Below are 19,701 nucleotides of genomic sequence, written 5' to 3'. Positions count from 1 at the left end.
TGTGTGTGTGTGTGTGTGTGTGTGTGTGTGCGCGTGCGTGTGTGTGGGGCTGGGGTGATATGCACCTCTGTTTGTGTGTGTGTGTGTGTTTCTATATGTGTGGGTATGTACAACTCTGTGTGTGTGTATGTGCGCACACGCCTGTGTATCTGTATGCCCATGTTTGTGTGTGTGTGTCTATGTGCATGTATGTATGTGTCGGCTGTGTGCACCTTTGTGTGTGTGTGTGTGTGTGTGTGTGTGTGTGTGTGTGTGTGTGTGTGCGCGCGCACTCTCCTGTGTTTCTGTGGCAGTGTTAGGCTCTCTTGACACCCAGCTGTTAGTTTGTGCCTGGATTCCTGAGAACGGGATACGGGGAGCAGGATGCAGCCCGAAAGCCTGGGCCGACTGCGGTTCTAATGTTGCTGGGTTCATGAATTGATCTGAATCCATTTGGAGGTGAAGACACTGTGGTGATAAAATTGCATTGAAATGTTTTATTTAAAAAGGAGCCAGCCGAAGCCTCTAACAGGGTCTTGTTAAGGCTGTGGAGAAGTCACATCATGTTAACGGTACTGGAGGTTTGAGAGTGAAGTGAATTTTAAACACTTATCTGTTCTCCTGAGTTAATAATGCAGAGGAGAGAGTTGCTGACAGAAAAATTCTTTGTTAAAATTCAAGGAAATGTAGAGACATTTTATTTTCCTGCCTTATGATTTAATATGGAACATGCACTGATAAGAAACGAGGAGTATTCGAGTTCGCAAACGCTCAGTGTTTTTCCAGTATTACTATTTGAGCCTTTAATCCATTGAATTTAAAATGGATAAAGATTCAGGGAAAGGGTTCAATAAACATTTGGAATGTTGGAATCCCAAGACAGGATGCTGGGGGCCATGGGGAGGGTGTTGTATAACCAATATGTCATTTTTTTTTCTCTCTGGAGTTGAATTGGAGCCAGGCACAGAAGTTTAAATATCACCAGGTTTGGAGAGGTAATGTTGCACACACGTTGTACACATGGCTTCTGACCAAACTGGTAAATTGGTCAGATGTTATGAGATGCAGGAGGGGCTACAGGAGCCTGAGGCACACACACAACATTTTAAGGACAGTATCTTCCCCACCACCATCAGATTTCTGAACGGTCCACAAATCCATGAATACTACCTCACGATTTTGTTCTTTTTTATTTTTTTCATACTCCTTACCATAACTTATAGTTTTTTAAAAAATGTATTACACTGTACTGCTGCAACAAGACAACAAATTTCACAAGGCATATGTTTTGTTGACTTTCAGTAGTTGGAGGATTGAGGTCAAGAACCGTGTGGTAATGCTGTGGCTCTATAAAAACTCTGATCATATCACATTTTGATAGATTCTTAGATAGGCTTAGGTAAATTATTAGATGTGCCGTGTCATATGACGAGGGTGAACAATGATCTTTCCATGACTATGATTGTTCTTGGCAAAGCTTTCTACAGAAGTGGTTTGCCATTGCCTTCTTCTGGGCAGTGACTTTACAAAACAGGTGACCCCAGCCATTATCAATACTCTTCAGAGTGTGTCTGCCTGGCATCAGTGGTCACCTAACCAGGACTTCTGATGTGTACCAGCTGCTCATACGACCATCCACCACCTGCTCCCACGGCTTCACATGACCCTGATCGGGGGGGGGGCTAAGCAGGTGCTACACCTTGCCCAAGGGTGACCTGCAGGCTAGCGGAGGGAAGGAGTGCCTTACACCTCCTTTGGTAGGGATGTTTCTCCATTCTGCCATCCAACTCAGATAGGCATACAGTATGGATGAAAAATGTAGAGGGCTATATGGGAGAGAAAGGTTAAGTTAATCTTAGAATTGGTTAAAGAGTCAGCACAACATTGTGGGCCAAAGGTCCTGTACTGTGCTGCACTGTTCCATGATCAGTGCTCCAGATGTCAGTGACAATGAATCTGATTCTGATTCTGATACATCGAAAAGCTTGTCTTGCATATCGTTCATACAAAACAATTCATGACAATGGTGCATTGAGGTAGTAACAGGGGTTACAAGGTCCTACAAGAAGTTATGTTGCACCTTTATGTTACACCACATCTGGAGTATTGTGTACAGTTCTGGTTGCCCCATTATAGGAGGGATGTTGAAGTTTTGGAGACGATGCAGAAGAGGTTTACCAGGATGCTGCCTGGACTAGAGGGCATGTGCTATAACGAAAGGTTGGGGAAACTTGGGTTGTTTTCTGTGGAGCAGCGGAGGCTGAGGGGAGATCTGACAGAGGTTTATAAGATTATAGTAGACAGACAGTATCCTTTTCCCAGGGTTGAAATGTCTAATACCAGAGGGCATGCATTTAAGCTGAGAGGGACAAGTTTTTTTTGTACAGAGATTGGTGGGTGCCTGGAATGCACTGCCTGGGGTGGTGGTAGAGGTAGATACATTTCGGGACTTTTAAGAGACATTTAGATAAGCACATGGATGTGAGGAAAATGGAAAGGTATGGTCGTTGTTTAGGCTATACGGATTAGTTTAGTTGGTCATTTGATTGTTAATTTATTTGGTTTGGCACAGCAATTGTGGGCTGAAGGACCTGTTCCTGTGGTGTACTGTTGTATGTTCTCAGGGAAAGGAAAACAATTACAATGCAGAATAAAGTGTAACCGCGACAGAGAAAGTGCCGTACAGGTTGACAGTAAAGTGCAAGATCATAATGAGGCTAAGAGTCCATCCTATCATACTAGAGGACCATTCAGTAGTTTTTTAACAGTGGGTTGGAAGCTGTCCTTGAGCCTGGTGGTACGTGCTTTCAGGCTTTTGTATTTTCTACCTGATGGGAGAGGAGAGAAGAAAGTATGTCTGGGGTGAGTGAGTTCCTTGATTATGTTGGCTGCTTTGCCAAGACAAAGGGAAGTTCCTAAAATCAGAATAAAAATCAGGTTTGTTAATTATTTATTTTATTTAGAGCTGCAGTACCAAATAGGCCCTTTCAGCCCTTCGAGCCACATCACCCAGCAACCCCTGACAACCCCAGTTTAACCCAAACCTAATCACAGGGCAATTTACAATGACCAGTTAATCAACCGGATATGTCTTCGGATTATTGGAGGAAACCAGAGCACCCGGGGAAAACCCATGCATTCCACAGAGAGGGTGTTCAGACTCCTTACAGAGAGCGGCAGGATTGAACAACGAACTCCAACATCCCGAGCAGTAATAGCGTTGTGCTAACCGCCTCTGATTGATACATTTTGAAATGTATTGGTATTGAAATGTAGTGCTTTTGGGTTCACAGACTGTACAGAAATCTGATGTGGAGGGGAAGAAGCTGTGTCTGAATTGTTGATGTTAGCAATGAGAAGATGGCGTGTCCTGGACGGTGAGGGTTCTCATTGATGGATGCCTTCTTCTTGAAGCACTAGGCAGTGCCGGTGGCATAGTGGCTTACGCACCTAGACTTTGGAACAAGAGGTCCCAGTTTGAATTCAGGTCCCTGCCTGAGTTCCACCTGTGCTGAGTTGAGTGTTGAGCTAACGACCTGACCTCTCATACGACAGAAGAACGCTAAAGAAACGGCAAGGTTGCCGCCCAATCCACCTAACGGTGTGGGGAGGAACTTTTCTTGAGGCACCACCTCGTGTCCTTGATGGTGGGGAGGGTGCTGCCCATAATGAATATACAACCCTGTGTAGCTTTTTCCCATCCTGTGCATTGGTACTTCCACACCAAGCGCTGAGTCTGAATACTTTCCGCTGTACATTTATAGAAATTTCAAATCTCTTCAAACTAGTAACAAAATCATATTTAGTGATCATTGTGTGGTGGGATAGTTTGTTACTGGAGGGTTCCCATTTCCTTCTCACCCCTCTCCTCCTCCCCATCCCAAATACATTGTGGTCGGGTTCATTTGTAAGGTTAGCTGTCCTTCTGGATTATCCCAATACATTCAAAGATTAAATATTAATTCAATCTCAGCAAGAGGGAGGCCGACCCTGTGTAGTGAGCGACGTTCTGCAGCAATGTTCTTCAATATTATCATTTAACTGCGGTCTGAGATTCGGTTTAGGGTGAGCAGGTACACCATGTGTTTGCAGCAACAACAAATTTAGGGCAAGACCAGCATTTATTGTCACTTCTCAGCTGTATACTTCATTCCTACTCTCCCTCTTCCCTGTCTGCCTATCTCTCCCCCCCCCACCACCTGGATTTACCTGTCATCTACCTGTACTTGCTCCACCCTCAGCACCTACCCTTTTATTCTGGCTTCTTCCTTTCCAGTCCTGGTGAATGGTCTTAGCCTGAAACATCACCGTCTATTCCCACCCACTGCGTTCCTCTAGCATTCTACATGTAGCTTCTGATGTCAAAGTGCAAAGTAAATTTATTATAAAGTACTGTGCAAAAGTCTTGGGTGTGTATATATATATGACTTTTGCAGAGTACTATATTTGTCAACGTGGAGTAGAGAGTGAGTTTGTAAATCTGGCGGGAACAAAGGATGTTGAGAATGGTGAGGGTGGAGTGTTGTGGGAGGGGTGTGTGACAGGTGGCAGAGAAGGAATGCCAGGTGTGGTGGGTGGTGCAGGTGCTGACATACCCAGTCCTGAGACATACCAAGCAAGGTCAATTGATTACAAGCAATTGGTTTAAGTAATTACAGAATATCTCTCTGCTGCTTCCCACTCCCTCCCCTCTTCCTTCCCTTTTCCAAACCATAATTCCCTTCTCCCTGCCCCCTTCCCACTCTCAGTCCACAATAGAGACCCTGATAAGAATCAAGTTTATCATCACTCAAATACGTCATGAAACTTGTTTTTTTATTGCGACAGCAGTACAGTGCAATTACTACAGTACTGTTCATTCTTAGGCACCCTAGCTAGCTATATATATATGCCTAAGACATTTGCACAGTACTGTATATGTCTCCATATACAACCTTGAGATTCGTTGTCCTGTGGGCATTCACAGTAAATGCAAAGAAACAATAGAATCAATGAGAGATTGCTTCCAACAAGATGGACAAAGTCCAATGTTCAATAGACAACAAACTGTACAAATACAAAAAGAGTGAAAGATGATAAATACTGTAAGCAATAAATATCAAGAACATGAGATGAAGAGTCATTGAAAGTGAGTCCATTGTTGTGGGAACAACTCAGTGATGGGGCAAATGAAGTTGAGTTGAAGTTATCCCCTCTGGCTCAAGAGCCTGATGGTTGAGGAGTAATAACTGTTCCTGAACCTAGTGGTGTGGGTTCTGAGACTCCTGTACCTCCTTCCTGATGGCAGCAGCGAATAAGAGAGTGTCCTGGATGGTGGAGGTCCCTAATGATGATGGTGATGATGATGTTTGATGATTTTCAATACCTGCACTTTCTCTTATGCCAGCATTCATGGTTGCATAGCAGTCAGCATATCACTTTACAGCACTAGTGACCCGGGTTCCATTCCCACCACTGTCTGTAAGCTTGTACATTCTGCTGTTAAATGCAGGGGTTTCCCCCAGGCCCTCCAGCTTCCTGCCACATTCCAAAGATATATGTGTCGGGGTTATTACGTTGTGGCACCAGACGCATGGCAACATTTGCAGGCACTGTGTTGGCCATCAATTTAAACTTCACATTTCACTGTATGTTTCGATGTACCTGTGACAAATATAATTTTTAATCTTTTTTGCATCTGATCAGCCAGTCTAGTTCCTCCCCACCCCCCTCTATCTATTACCTCAGTAACTCCACTGTAAACACCTTAAATGACTTTCTATAATGCTGTTTACATTGTAAATACATGTTGGTATTTATACACATTTTATTCCATATCTGTACCTTAACCTCTAACTTTATTTTTATATCATTCGTTATTCTTTATAATTGTTTAAATGTTGTTGTTTTTTGTTGCATTTTGCATCCTGACCAACACACCAGAGCAAATTCCTAATTCATGTAAATGTATATGGGAAATTAAGGTGTTCTTTGATCCTTGATTGCCAATCCCTAATTGCTCTTGATAAGGTAGTGTTGAGTTGCCTTCTTGAAACCCTTGCAGCCTGTGTGGTGAAGGTGCTTGCATGTTGCTGGTGGGCAGGGAAGACCATCATTTAGTCTCAGTGAAGAAGGCGGAGTGGTGATGTGTTTCCAAGTCAAGGTGGCGTGTGACTGTTAGGGGAAGTTGCCAGCGGTGTGCCCCAGTTCCTGGTGTCCCTTTATGACAGAGGTGAGGAATTTGAGGGTGGTGAATCTGTGGAATTCATTGCTACAAACGCCTGTGGAGGCCAAGTCATTGGGTATATTTAAAGCAGTGGTTGATAGGTTCTTGATTAGTAAGTCTATCAAAGGTTATGTGGAGGAAGGCAGAAGAACAGGGTTGAGAGGGATAATAAATCAGCCATGATAGAACAGCAGAGCACATTCTCTGGACCATATGGTCTAATTCCATTCCAATGTCTTAAGGTCTTATGGTGCAGATCTCAGTTATAAGGTGCTTTTGGAGTATTCTGTTGGGGTAAATTCCAGAGCAGTTGGCAGATGTTCCTCACTGTTGTGATAGTAATTGGTTAATTATTATTGTCACATACTGAGATACCGTGAAAATCTTGTCTTGGATATCGTTCATATACATATACATTATACGGTACATGTACATTGTTTCATTACACAGTGCATGGAGGTAGTACAGGCAAAACCAATAACAGAATACACAGTAAGGTGTTACAGTTACAGAGAAAGTGCAGTGTAGGCAGACAGTAAGGTGCAAGGTCACAGTGAGGTAGATCATGAGGTCAAGATTTTGTCTCCAATTATAAGAATCTTATAACAATGGATAGAAGCTGTCCTTGAGTCTAGTGGTGCATGTTTACAAAGTTCAAAGTAAATTTTAATATCAAAGTGCATATATGTCACCATATACACCCTGAGATTCATTTTCTTTTGGGCATAATCAGTAAATCCATGGAATAACAATCATTACAGAATCAATGAAAGACTGCACCAACTAGGGCATTCAGCCAGTGTGCAGAAGACAACAAAATGTGCAATTACAAAAACTAAGAAACAATAATAATAAATAACTAAGCAAAAATTATCGAGAACATGAGATGAAGAGTCCTTGAAAGTGAGTCCATAGGTTGTAGGAACAGTTTAGTGCTTGGGCAGGTGAAGTTGAGTTTGATTCAAGAGCCTGATGGTTGAGGGGTAATAACTGTTCCTGAACCTGGCGCTGTGAGTCCTGAGGCTCCTCGACCTTCTTCCTGATGGCAGCAGCAAGAGGAGAGCATGTTCTGGATGGTGGTGGTCCCTAATGATAGATGCTCCTTTCCCCTGACAGTGCTCCATGTAGGTGTGCTCAATGGTAGGGAGGGCTTTACCTGTGATGGACTGGGCCTTATTCATTAGCTTCTGTTCCACTGTTATAAGACTTCAGGAATTGATTTTTTTTTATTGTCACATGTACCAAGACATAGTGAAAAACTTCATTCACCTCAATTCAGCTCATCTGTACTCTGAACAGATTCCACAACCTATGGACTCACTTTTAAGGACTCTACAATTCATGTTCTCAGTATTATTCATTATTATTATTATTATTTGTATTTGCCCAGTTTGTCTTCTTTTGCACATTGGTTCTTTGTCAGTCTTTGTAATTTTTTCATTGATTCTATTGTAATTCCCTCTATCTACTGTACATGCCTGCAAAAAAAAGAATCTCGGGTTGTATATGGTGACACATACGTACTGAACTTTGATAATAAATTTACCTTGAACTTGAAGGTCTTGTCTTGCATACTGTTCGTACAGATCGATTTATTTCACAGTGCATTGAGGTAGAACAATGTAAAACAATAACAATGCAGAATCAAGTGTTAAAGCTACAGAGAAAGATTGTAAGGTTAAGATTTTGACTTACTGTACTTTAAGTTAGGAGGATGGTCTTAAACTACAGGGTGGTATCAGTGTGTTGGTGAAATGGGCTGAGAAATGGCAGATACAGTTTAATCTGGATTAATGTCAGGTGATACATGTTAGGAGCATTAATGAGCCCGGGACACATGATTGGAGTTGGAATTGGTACAGTGAAAAGCTTGTCTTGCATACTGTTCATACACATCAGATCATTACATAGTGCATTGAAGTAGATCAGGGTAAAACAATAACAATGCAGAATAAAGTGTAACAGCTACAGAGAAAGTGCAGTGCAGATAAAAGTGCAAGATCATAACAAGATACATTAGGAGGCCAAGTGTGTATATGTGTGTGATTTTGTGTGTTTCTGTGCGTGTGTGAGAAAGAGAGACATGTCGTGTGCATGATATGTATGTGAGAGAGAGAGAGGGAGAGCTCAACATCTGTTCATTGCATTGTCTGGATTGAATTAACACCTTGGTGATTTACTGCTTGGCCGTGGGGGTGGAGAATTGCACAGTCACCTGAAGGCTGAGGAAGCAGAGGGTTGTTCCCACCAGAGGGAGGCAAGGCTAAGAGAGGATTTCACAAACGTGTTGAAAATCAGGAAGTTAGGGTTAAAGTCAGCAAGTAGAAATTATCCAATGAGAAATGGTTTAGCAAAAGGAAATTCTTCCTGATGCAACAAGTCATTGGGATTGTGATCATTGGGATCATTCCACAGCCAAAGTCACTTAGATCATATTTCTTCCCCATATTTCTTCTGAACAACAGCTGAACCTCTTGACCACATCTGTATGCTTTTATGCATTGAGTTGCTACCACATGATTGGCTGATTAGATATTTGCATTAATGAGCAGTTGTACAGGTGTACCTAATATAGTAGCCATTGGCTGTTTGTCCCTGTAACGGTACAGCAAGCAATTTTTCATTGTATGGCACACAGGGTGGAGGAACTGAATGGGTCAAACAGCATCCATCATTAAGGACCCCATCACCAGGACGTGCCCTCTTCTCATTGCTACCATCAGGAAGGAGGTGCAGGAGCCTGAAGGCACACACTCGCTGATTCAGGAACAGCTTCTTCCCCTCTGCCACCCGATTTCTGAATAGACATTGAACCCATGAACACCACCTCACTACTTTTTATATTTCCTATTCTTTGCACTACTTATTTATATATATACTTACTGTAATTCACAGTTTTCCCCCTATATTATCATGTATTGCATTGTTCTGCTGCCGCAAAGTTAACAAATTTCACGACATATGCTGGTGATATTAAACCAGGTTCTGATTCTACAGAGGGAGCTGGACATTCACTGTTTCAGGTTGAAACGCTTCATCGGGACTCCTGAAGGTCTTACCCTGAAGCATTGACTGTCCATTTCCCTCCGCAGACGCTACCTGGCCTGCTGAGCTCCTCCAGATCCCAGCATCTGCAGTATCATGTGTCTCCAAGTTTTGCAGTGTAACTGTAACTCATAATGTTTGTGTACACAACAATAAGTTCAACTTCCTTTTTGTGAAGTGTACAAGGTATTTCTCCGTGAGACAACGTACACACTCAGCTCCAGCTGCAGAAGCAGCTGTTGCTGAGGGAAGTGAAGTTGGGGAGTTAATTGGATATTTATTTTCAAGTATATTTAGCTTTTATAGATGTTCAGTTAATGATATGAGTTATGGTTTGATAAGCGCTACTGTTCAACAGTAGAGTGCAGGACATCACAAAGAACTTTCATGCAACGTCATACTATGAAAAATATTCTTTAGCCTTCCTAAGTATGGACGTCCTGAATATTTTTTGTGTGTAAGTTAACTACCCCTTTAATTCACCACATGTGTGTGTGCGTATGTGTATGTGTCTGTCTGTGTGCAAATTGGTATTGGTTTTGGCTTAATATTGTCATATGTACAGTGAAAAGCTGGTCTTGCATACTTTTCATACACAGTGCATTGAGGTAGAACAAGGTAAAACAATAACAATGCAGAAGAAAGTGTAACAGATACAGAGAAAGTGCAGTGTACTTAAATGAAAAAGTCCGAGATCATACCAAGATAGATAGTGAGGCCAGTAGAGTCCAGTGTGTAAGTGTGAGAGAACTCAACATCTGTTCATTGCATTGCCTGGGATGAATTAACACCTTGGTAATTTACTGGTTGTCCATTGAGATAGAGAATTATACAGTCACCTGGAGGCTGAGGAAGCAGGATTGTTCCCACCAGAGGGTGAGGAGGCTGAAAGAGGATTTTGAAGGGATGCTCTATGAGGACACAAAAACCTCCCAACGTATTGGCACCAGCCTATGCACCATCAAAGACATATATGCAGAGAGGTGCTGGGAGAGTGCCAGTAACATCAAGAAGGATCCCACCCACTCCGCTAATGGTCTGCTTGTCCTACTCTCATCTGATAGGAAGCTATGTGCCATCTATGCCAGGATCACCAGACTGAAAATCAGTTACTTTTCCCAAGCAGTAAAGCTGATCAATACCTCCACTCACTAACACACCTCTCCACACCCCCAACTACCACGACTTTATCATTTCCTGTCAGGCACCTTATATACAGACACTTCTATGCTTAGCATTACTCTATGGACATACAGTCAATTTATGTATATAAGCTGTTTTATGTATTAAATTTCTGCTTTCCCCTTTACACGCGTATACTGGAAGTTACATCAAAGAATTCTGAATCTTGAAATCAGGAAGTTAGGGTTAAAGTCAGCAAGAAGAAACTATCCAACAAGAGAAGGTTTATCAAAAGGACTGGAGGGCCCACAAGGAAATTCTATCTGATGCAAAAAATCATTGGGGTTGGGAATGGGATTATTGGTGTGGCTGGTCAGATGATTTGGGAGTGGGCTGTTTTACAAGATGTTGGATATTGATTCTCAATACGGGATTGGTTAAACATTTGAAGAAAAAGGATTGCAGAAACTTGAGGGATGGGAGAATTGGACTGTAAAGATAAAGGTAAGTTTTTATGTCGCATATACATTGAAATTTACAGTGAAATGCATCATTTGCGTCAAATCAAATCAGAAAGCTCATGCTGATCAGGCCGCAAGTGTTGTCAACATAGCATGCCCACAAGCTACTAACACTAAACCATTACACTTTGGAATGTGGGAGGAAACTGGAGCACCTGGAGGAAATCGACATGGTCACAGGAAGAAGGTACAAACGTCTTGCAGACAATGGCAGGAATAGAACCATGATCTTACAATTGGCTCTATAAAGCGATTGTGCTAATCACCACATTAACTTGCTGCCTTTGTAAAGTATTTGATCACCATGATAGGGATTGAACCCAAGACCATTAGACCATAAGGCATAGGAGCAGAATTGGGCCATTTGGCCTATCGAGTTTGCTCTGCCATTTCATCATGGCTGATCCAGTTTTCCTCTCAGTCCCAATCCCCTGCCTTCTCTTCATATTCCATCATGCCCTGACCAATCAGGAATCCATCAACCTCTGCCTCAAATATACATAAAGACTTCACCTCCACAGCTGCCTGTGGCAACGAATTCCACAGATTCACCACCCTCTGGCTAAAAAAAAATTCCTCCTCATTTCCGTTCTCAAAGGATGGGCCTCTGTTCTAAGGCTGTGTCCTCTGGTCTTAGACTCTCCCACCATAGGAAATATCCTCTCTATATCCACTCTATTAAGGCCTTGCACCATTCGATAGGTTTCAATGAGGTCATCCCTCATTCTTTCTGAATTCCAGTGAATACAGGCCCAGAGCTATTCGACACTCTTCATCTGACAAGCCATTCAATCCTGGAATCATTTTCGTGAACTTCCTTTGAACCCTCTCCAGTGTCATCACATCCTTTCTAAGATACGGCACTCAGACCTGCTCACAATACTCCTAGTGAGGCCTCACCAGTGCCTTATAAAGTTTCAACATTACATCCTTGCTTTCATCCATGCTGGCCAACTAAGCTACGTCCCTGACTAACCAATTTTCAAAGTAAACTTGTTATCAAAGTACGTGTGCTACCCTGAGATTCATTTCTTCTGGGCATTCACAGTAGATACAAAAATACAACAGAATCAATGGAAAAAACTCCACACAAAGACTGACAAGCAATCAGTGTGCAAAAGACAAACTCTGCAAGTACAAAAAAAAAGTAAATAAATAATACTGAGAACATGAGTTGTAGAGTTCTTGAAAGTGAGTCTATAGGTGTGGAATCAGTTCAGCATTGAGTGTAGTGAAGTTATCCATGCTGATGGTTGAAGGGTAATAACTGTGAAGGATAATAACATGTTTGCCATATTGGTCCTCAAATAGGCTATCATGTACTCTGTGGGCTGAATGGCCTCCTTGCCTGCTGCTCTGTGATTGTCACCCACAGATTAATCCTGGCTGACCTCTGGTCACTTTGCAGCATTTTGTGAATGTGAGACCCTAGAGACTGTGACATCAAGATCCTTTCTGTGCAAACATACTCTTCCTCCTTAGACAGGACACTTTCTAAAACAGCGCAGTGTAAATATTTATTCAGGGTGTTTGACTGAAGTCTGAGCCCAGTGTTGTATTTGAATGTAGTGCGGATTACCCAAAGTAACATTGGGAAAGTTGCTCTGGTCTAGGGATCAGAACTCAAACTAAAAATTCCTAACAATTGCCTAAGTCATGCACTGGGAAAATTGTGCTGGCCCAGCCATCAGAACTCAAAGTAAAGATCTTTATTTCTTTCCCACAAACAATAACAAAATCCTGCCTTCAGGAATTCTCAGAAGTTTCACCAGGGGTGCAGGTTGGTGGGAGAGAGGAGGGAGAACAAGGTGGGTGGGGTGTGAGATAAAAGACTTCTACAGACAGCCAAGTTTTATAGGAACAGTGTATTTTTGGGAATCTTCCACCCGAGGCTAGTCTGTCTCTTACAATACAATTACTAACTTTGTGTTTAATCCCTTGATTTATTCCTCTGGGATCCCAGAACAATAAAAGGAATTTTCTACTCGCCCAGGTTGTGTTCCATTCAGGAAAAGCAGCACTGGACAAACACATGTTGTAGACAGAAACAAAGTCATGAATTTCTGCAGCAGCTTGGGATTTCTTTGCACTTCAGAAGTAATGACTGCTGTAAGTGGATTCTGTGGTAGGAAACACATATTAAAGTCAGGCTCAAATATATTTATTTTATTCAGGTACAGTGTGGAATAGGCCCTTCAAGCTGTGTTGCCCAGAAGTCCCCCAATTTAGTCTTAGCCTAATCATGGGACAATTTACAATGACAAAATAACCTATCAACCAGTACGTCTTTGGACTGTGGGAGGAAACCGGAGGACCTGGAGGAAACCCATGGAGAATGTACAAACTTGGCAGGAATTGAACCCAGGCTGCTGGTACTGTAAAGGGTTGTGACAGCCACTACACTACTGTGCTTTCACATACTACCATGCAGTATGAGTTGATACTGCTTTCAGAAACAAGAAACCCTGATTGAAAAGTCATCCATAAAAATACTACAGATTGGGAAAATATCAGTCCTGATGAAGGGTCTCAACCCAAAACTTTGACTGTTATGACATATATATTACAGTGAAATGCATCATTTACATTAACAACCAAGACACGCTAGCAGTTGCAGTAGTTGCTGCAGCGCTCTCAGCATTAGCGATTAGGGTCAATCTCCGCCGCTGTCTGTAAAGGCACATTCTCTCCGTGACCACATGGGTTTCCTCTGGGTACTCCCTCTACATTCCAAAGCCATATGAGTTAGGGTTAGTGAGTTGTGGGCATAGTCTGCCATACCAGAAACATGACAACACTTGCTGGCTGCCCCCAGCACATCCTCGGACTGTGTTGGCTGTTGATGCAAACAGCATATTTCACTGTGTGTTTTGATGTACATGTGACAAATATACTCAGTGGCCACTTTGTTAGGTACATCTGTAGTTCTGCCCGTTAATGCAAATATCCAATCAGCCAATCATGTGGCTGCAAGTCTGCATTAACGCATTCAGACATGGTCAAGAGGTTCTGTTGTTGTTCAGACCAAAACATCAAAGTGGGGAAGAAATGTGATCTAGATGACTTTGACTGTGAAATGATCGTTTTGCCAAACAGGATGGTTTGAATATCTCAGAAACTCCTGATCGCCCGGGATTTTCATGCACAGCGGTCTCTGGAGTTTACAGAGAATGGTGCGGTAACCAAAAAATATCCAGTGAGCAGCAGTTCTGGGGTGAAGATGCCTTGTTAATGAGAGAGACACAGCAGCAGAAGACACTCATGGGCCACTTTATTAGGTGTAGAAGGTGTCTAGTAAGGAGCTCACTGAGCGTAAAACTGACCTTTATCTCTTCACTACAGTCTGGAGCAATGCACAAAATGGTGGAGGAACTCAGCAGGTCAGACAGCGAGGAAATGGATGGTTGACATTTCAGGTCGAGATCCTTCATCTGGACTATTGAGTCCACATTGACTCCAGACGTTAACAGTCCATTTCCCTCCACAGATGCTGCCTGATCTGCTGAGTTCCTCCAGCACTCTGTGTGTGTGGGTGTGTGTTGCAGGGATTTACTTTGGCTTCAGCGTAGCTGGACATTTCACAGGAGTGTTGCCGAACCTATTGGACTTTAACAAAAGCACAAAGTGGGTTGGCCTTATGTTACATCTTGAGGAAAGTCTTGGGGGCAGCACAGTAGTGTAGTGGTTAGTACAATGCTTTTCAGTACTGGTGATTCAGTTTCAATTCCCACAGCTGCCTGTAAGGGGTTTGTATGTTCTTCCCGTGACTGTGTGGGTTTCCTCTGGGTGCTCCGGTTTCCTCACACAGTCCAATAACGTACCGGTTGGTAGGTTAATGGGTTGTTGTAAATTGTCCCATGATTAGGCTAAGCTTAAATAGGAGGATTGCTGGGGGGCACAGCTCAAATGGCTAGAGGGACCTATTCCACGCTGTCTCAAATCAATCAGTCAATAAGTACATAGGTCAGAGAAGTAGGGATGCTAAGGGTCTGTAGGAGGGGGAAGTTTATGGAGCGTGGGGGTGAAGGGGGTGTCTCTTGATCCATTCCAGAAGGCAGTGTCCCGGGGTGGTGAGATTACATCTGGGGCCACAACCGGCCAGGGAAGAGATCCTTGGAGGCCGTATGGCTGGGATTCACTGTCTGCGGTTTGTAAAGTGAGCTGGAATTATGACTCGGTATCGAAACAGTGTGAAAAATAAGAAGCAGACAAATTGAGTGAGGCAACTCTAGTTTCTGCTTCAGCTAAAGTATGGATATAGAAAAGAAAACATTCACAGACGCACTTCCAGACTGATGAATTAATTCTCTGCAGGAGATGTTGCCGTTCACATTCTGAGTTCATGCAAACTGAGGGTGTAGAAAAGAAAATCTACCGTTATAGTCCACATTAGAGCAGGCTACTGCAGGCCAATTCATCGTGCGGTGCTAACTGTACGGCATGTATCAGAAGCCGGCTTTTTAGAGGATTTCCTGTGGGGATCGTGCCAGGCTCTCGTGGACTGACACAGTCAGTGGAGACGTAAAACCTTCAGAGAATGGAGCGGCAAAGATCCGCTCCAGCCTGTTCCCTGAGGAGGGATTGTCCAACGTGAATTGAGGCAGAGTGTGTCAGGGGCTGCTGGGGCACACGGTCTCTATGGGCACAAAGGGGGATTTCCAGGAATGGTGGGCCCCTTGGGGGCTGGGTATATCGTAGATAGTGTTGTTTTTAAACGATTTACTTTGGAAGGTTGAATTTGATGGTGGCAGAATACAGGGTTAATAGCAAGATTCTTAACAGAGTAGAGGAACAAAAGGATTTTGGGAACTACATCCATAGATCTCTCAAAGTTGCTGCGCAAGTTGGTAGGGTAGTTAAGAAGGCCTGTGGTGTGCTGACCTTCATTAGTCATCGGATTGAGTTCAAGAGCGATGAAGCAATGCTGCAGCTCCATCAAGCCCTAGTTTAGACCACACTTGGAGAATTGTATTCTGTTCTGGTCACCGTATTATAGCTATGATGTGGATGCTTTCGAGAAGGTGCGGGAGGAGACTTACCAGGATGCCGACTGGATTAGAGAGCACGTCTTATGAAGAGAGGTTGAAAAGGCTGGAGCTTTTCTCTTTGGAGTGAAGCAGGGTGGGAGGTGGCTTGATAGAGGGGGAAGGTAGATTAAATAAAAAGGGGAGGGGATTAAATAAAAAGCTGGGAGATGATAGAAGGAAAGGGTAAAGGAGGGGAGAATGGACCATGAAAGAAAGGGAAGGAGAGGTACCAGAGGGAGGTGATAGGCAGGTGAAGTGGTAAGAAGGAGTCAGGGGGGGAATGGAAAAAGAGAGAAAGGGGAGGGGATAGAAAGCACCAGAAGTTAGAAATCAATGTTCATGCAGTCAGGTTGGAGGCTAACCAGACGGAATATGAGGTGCTTCTCCTCCAACTGGATTGTCTAGAGATTTGTTCTGCTGCTGATGCTAGTCCTGTGCTCTCCAGTCCCCCAGTCTAACGTATCTGCATTCTCTTTCAGATGTCCGAAGGTCGTCGGTGTCAGGTACACCTTCTGGACGACAGGAAGCTGGAACTTCTTGTTCAGGTGAGTGAGATCAACATCTGTCACATTCAGTGAGAGGTGTGGCTATTGACTCTACTAGATCCCTCTGCACTCTCCTTGTTCAAGACTCTGGACTTCTGTAGTTGTATATTTATAGTCACTTGGCATTAGAACACTACAGGCCCTTCGTAGAAAAGTACAGTACAGAAACAAGCCCTTTGGCCCATCCAGTCTCTGTTAAGCATTTAAACTGCCATCGACCTGCACTGAGACCATAGTCCTCTTTACCCTTATTAGGCAGGTACCTATCCAAACTTCTCTCAAACGTTGAAATCAACTCCGCATCTACCACTTGCGCTGGCAGCTCGTTCTATACTCTCACAACCCTTGGAGTGAAGTTCCCCCTCATGTTCCCCTTAAACTTTTCACCTTTCTCCCCTAACCCATGACCTCTAGTTGTAGTCCCACCCAACCTCTGTGAAAAAAGCCTGCTTGTAACCTGCTCTGAGATCAATCTAACCCCTCCCTCCCACACTACCTTCCATTTTTCTATTAGCCATGTGCCTATCAAAAAGTCTCCAAAATGTCGCTAGTATACCTGCTTCTACTACCACCCCTGCCAGGGTATTCCACACCCTCACCCCTCTCTGTGTAGAAAACCTACCTCTGCCATCCACCCTAAACTTCCCTCCATTCACCTTTAAAGTATGTCCCCTCATATTGGCCATTTCTGCCCTGGGGAAAAAGTCTCTGATTGTCGTCTCAATCTATGCCTTTTGTCATTTTCTACACCTCTGAAAACATCATGCTGAGGTCTCCTATAAAATAGACATGTGTAAAACATACTTCTAATCTGATGTAAGCAATCAGCATAATGGCCTGTTGGTTATGTTACTGGGGATAATCATCCAGAGCTCTGGTCTAACGATACAGAGTTGAGTTTGTTGGGTGCCACAGTATCGTAGCGGTTAGTGCGATGCTATTACAGCTCAGGCGATTCTGGAGTTCGGAGTTGGAATTCCAGTGCTGTTCTGTAAGATATCTCTGTACGTCCTCCCTGTAGAATGTGTGGGTTTTCCCTGGGTGCTCCGGTTAATTCCCACAGTCCGTAGACCTGCCGAGTAGGTCAGTTGGTCCGTGTAAGTTGTCCCGTGATTAGGTTAGGGTTAATCAGGGTTGTGGAGTTGCTGGGGCGGTGTGGCTCGAAGGGCTGGAAGGGTATTCTGCACTGTATCGCTAATTAAAATCTCCCCATGCCACTGGGAAATTAAGGAAATGTCAGAATCAGAATGGAGTTTATTATCACTGTCGTGTGTAATATGGGCGACACGGGCTCATTGAGCCGGAAGGGTCTATTACCATTCTGTATCTCTGAATAAATAACATAAAAATAAATAAGAAATTATTTTTTCTTATATGAGACTTGAAGAAGGGTCTTGGCCCAAAACGTCGACTATCTATTCATTTCCATAGACGCTGCCTGACCTGCTGAGTTCCTCCAGCATTTTGTGTGTGTTGCTTTGTGGCAGCAGTACATTGCAAAGGCACAATACTACTATAAATTACAAAATGAATAAATAGTGCAAAAGAAAAGAATAGTGAAGTAGTGTTCATGGGTTCGTGGACTTTTCAGAAATCTGATGGTGTAGGGGAAGAAGTTGTTCCCAAATCATTGAGTGTGTGTTTTTAGGCTCCTGTACGTCCTCCTTGGCAGTAGCAATAAGAAGAGGAGATGTCCTGGGTGATGGGGGTCCTTAGTGATGAATGCTGCCTTTTTGAGGCATCACCTCGTTAAGATGTACTTGATAACACCATTAGACATAGGAGCAGAATTATGCCATTTGGCCCATCAAGCCTGTTCCACCATTCCATCATGGCTGATTTATTATCCCTCTCTCAACCCTATTCTCTTACCTTCTCCCTGTAACCTTTGACACCCTGACTAACCAAGAACCTATCAATCTCCGCTTTAAATGTACCGAATGACTTGGCCTCCACGGCCATCTGTGGCAACGAATTCTGAAGATTCTCCACCATCTGGCTGAAGAAATTCTTCCTCATCTATATTCTAAAGGGACATCCCTCTATTCTGAGGCTGTGCCCTCTGGTCCTAGACTCTCCCACTGTAGGAAACACACTCTCCACATCCACTCTATCATATTCAATATATGACAGGTTGCAATGTGATCCTACCCCCTCCTTCCAAATTCTTCTAAACTTCAGCAAGTACAGGCCCAGAGCCATGAATTGCTTCTCATATGTTAACCCTTTCACTCCCAGCATCATTCTCAGGAACCTGCTCTACCCCCTCTTCAATGCCAGCACATCCTTTCTTAGATCTGGGATCTGGAACTGCTCTCAATGCGCCAACTATGATCTGGCCATCACCTGAGACTGTTGGGGAGGGTTGTGCCCATGATGGAACTGGTGGAGTTTTTAAATTCTCTACCTGAGTTAGTTTACTGATGTCCTTCAACTTCAATCCCACAACACTGCACTCGGAAGCGACCCACAGACCAAATGCCATAAAAGGATACAGGGGCGTCAGTGGAAAATGGCTATGTTCACATGGTGGTGATGGGGGTTGGAGATCAGGCTATCAAAGACCCATTGAAGCCCTCCATTCGTCAGGGTCAGCCATGCACATTGTGTCCCAGCTGTCTATGTGCACACAAACCAGGACTATGCGGTATAGAGAGCAAGTTATTGCCCATGCAGCAGGCTCCCCTGTCCGTGCAGCTGATGAATCCAAGGGAATGGCAGAGACCGATGCAGTTTGGCACCAGTGGTATTGCAGGAGTTGCTAGTCAGCGATGAATTTACATAGGACTGCCTTAATCACTCCAGCTCTGGACTTTTCTTCATGGTTTACTCCCGAAGCCTTCTCCATGAGTGGGTATAGTTGCAAGGGAGCGGAGGTTTGAGATCGGAGTTTTCCTTCTACTAGGTGAGCTGCCAGCCACAGCTGACGAGCCCCATCTGCCCGAAGCCATTGGTTTTAAGGCACCAGAAACCCACCTTTGCCACTTCTCCTGTCAGGAGAAATGGTTCTGCCGATCTTAGTAGCGAAGCCACGAGTGAAGGCCAGGAGCTGGACTTGGTTGCCAGAGGCTATTTGAGAAGCACACCATTGGGGGTACTTAATAGGCAGTGAGAATTTATCCGCAATACCTCCCCCAGTTATGACAACCTTAAGGAAGTCATATCACAGAGAATTCATGTCAACAGTGGTTGGTTGGATATCTTGGCCTTTAGAGTCAGAGTCACGCAGAACACTACAGCACAGAAATAGGTAGTTT

General features: G+C 43.7%; 1 protein-coding gene across 10 annotated transcripts in view; it reads left to right on the top strand.

Annotated features, from left to right (window-relative positions):
* The window catches only part of frmd4a (FERM domain containing 4A), a 523,313-nt gene that overhangs the window by 264,811 nt on the left and 238,801 nt on the right, over positions 1–19,701 (top strand). For 9 of the 10 annotated variants that reach the window (XM_063072636.1, XM_063072634.1, XM_063072635.1 and 6 more), the window contains one exon: positions 16,379–16,444. In XM_063072636.1, coding sequence (XP_062928706.1) covers positions 16,379–16,444 — 66 coding nt within the window. Of the gene's footprint in view, positions 1–330; positions 439–16,378; positions 16,445–19,701 lie in introns of those variants that run through there. The other variant, XM_063072641.1, reaches the window with a different exon arrangement.

Source organism: Mobula hypostoma, chromosome 20 (assembly GCF_963921235.1).
Source record: "Mobula hypostoma chromosome 20, sMobHyp1.1, whole genome shotgun sequence".
Classification (NCBI taxonomy): Eukaryota; Metazoa; Chordata; class Chondrichthyes; order Myliobatiformes; family Myliobatidae; genus Mobula; species Mobula hypostoma.
This window is presented reverse-complemented; position numbering and strand designations above follow the sequence as displayed.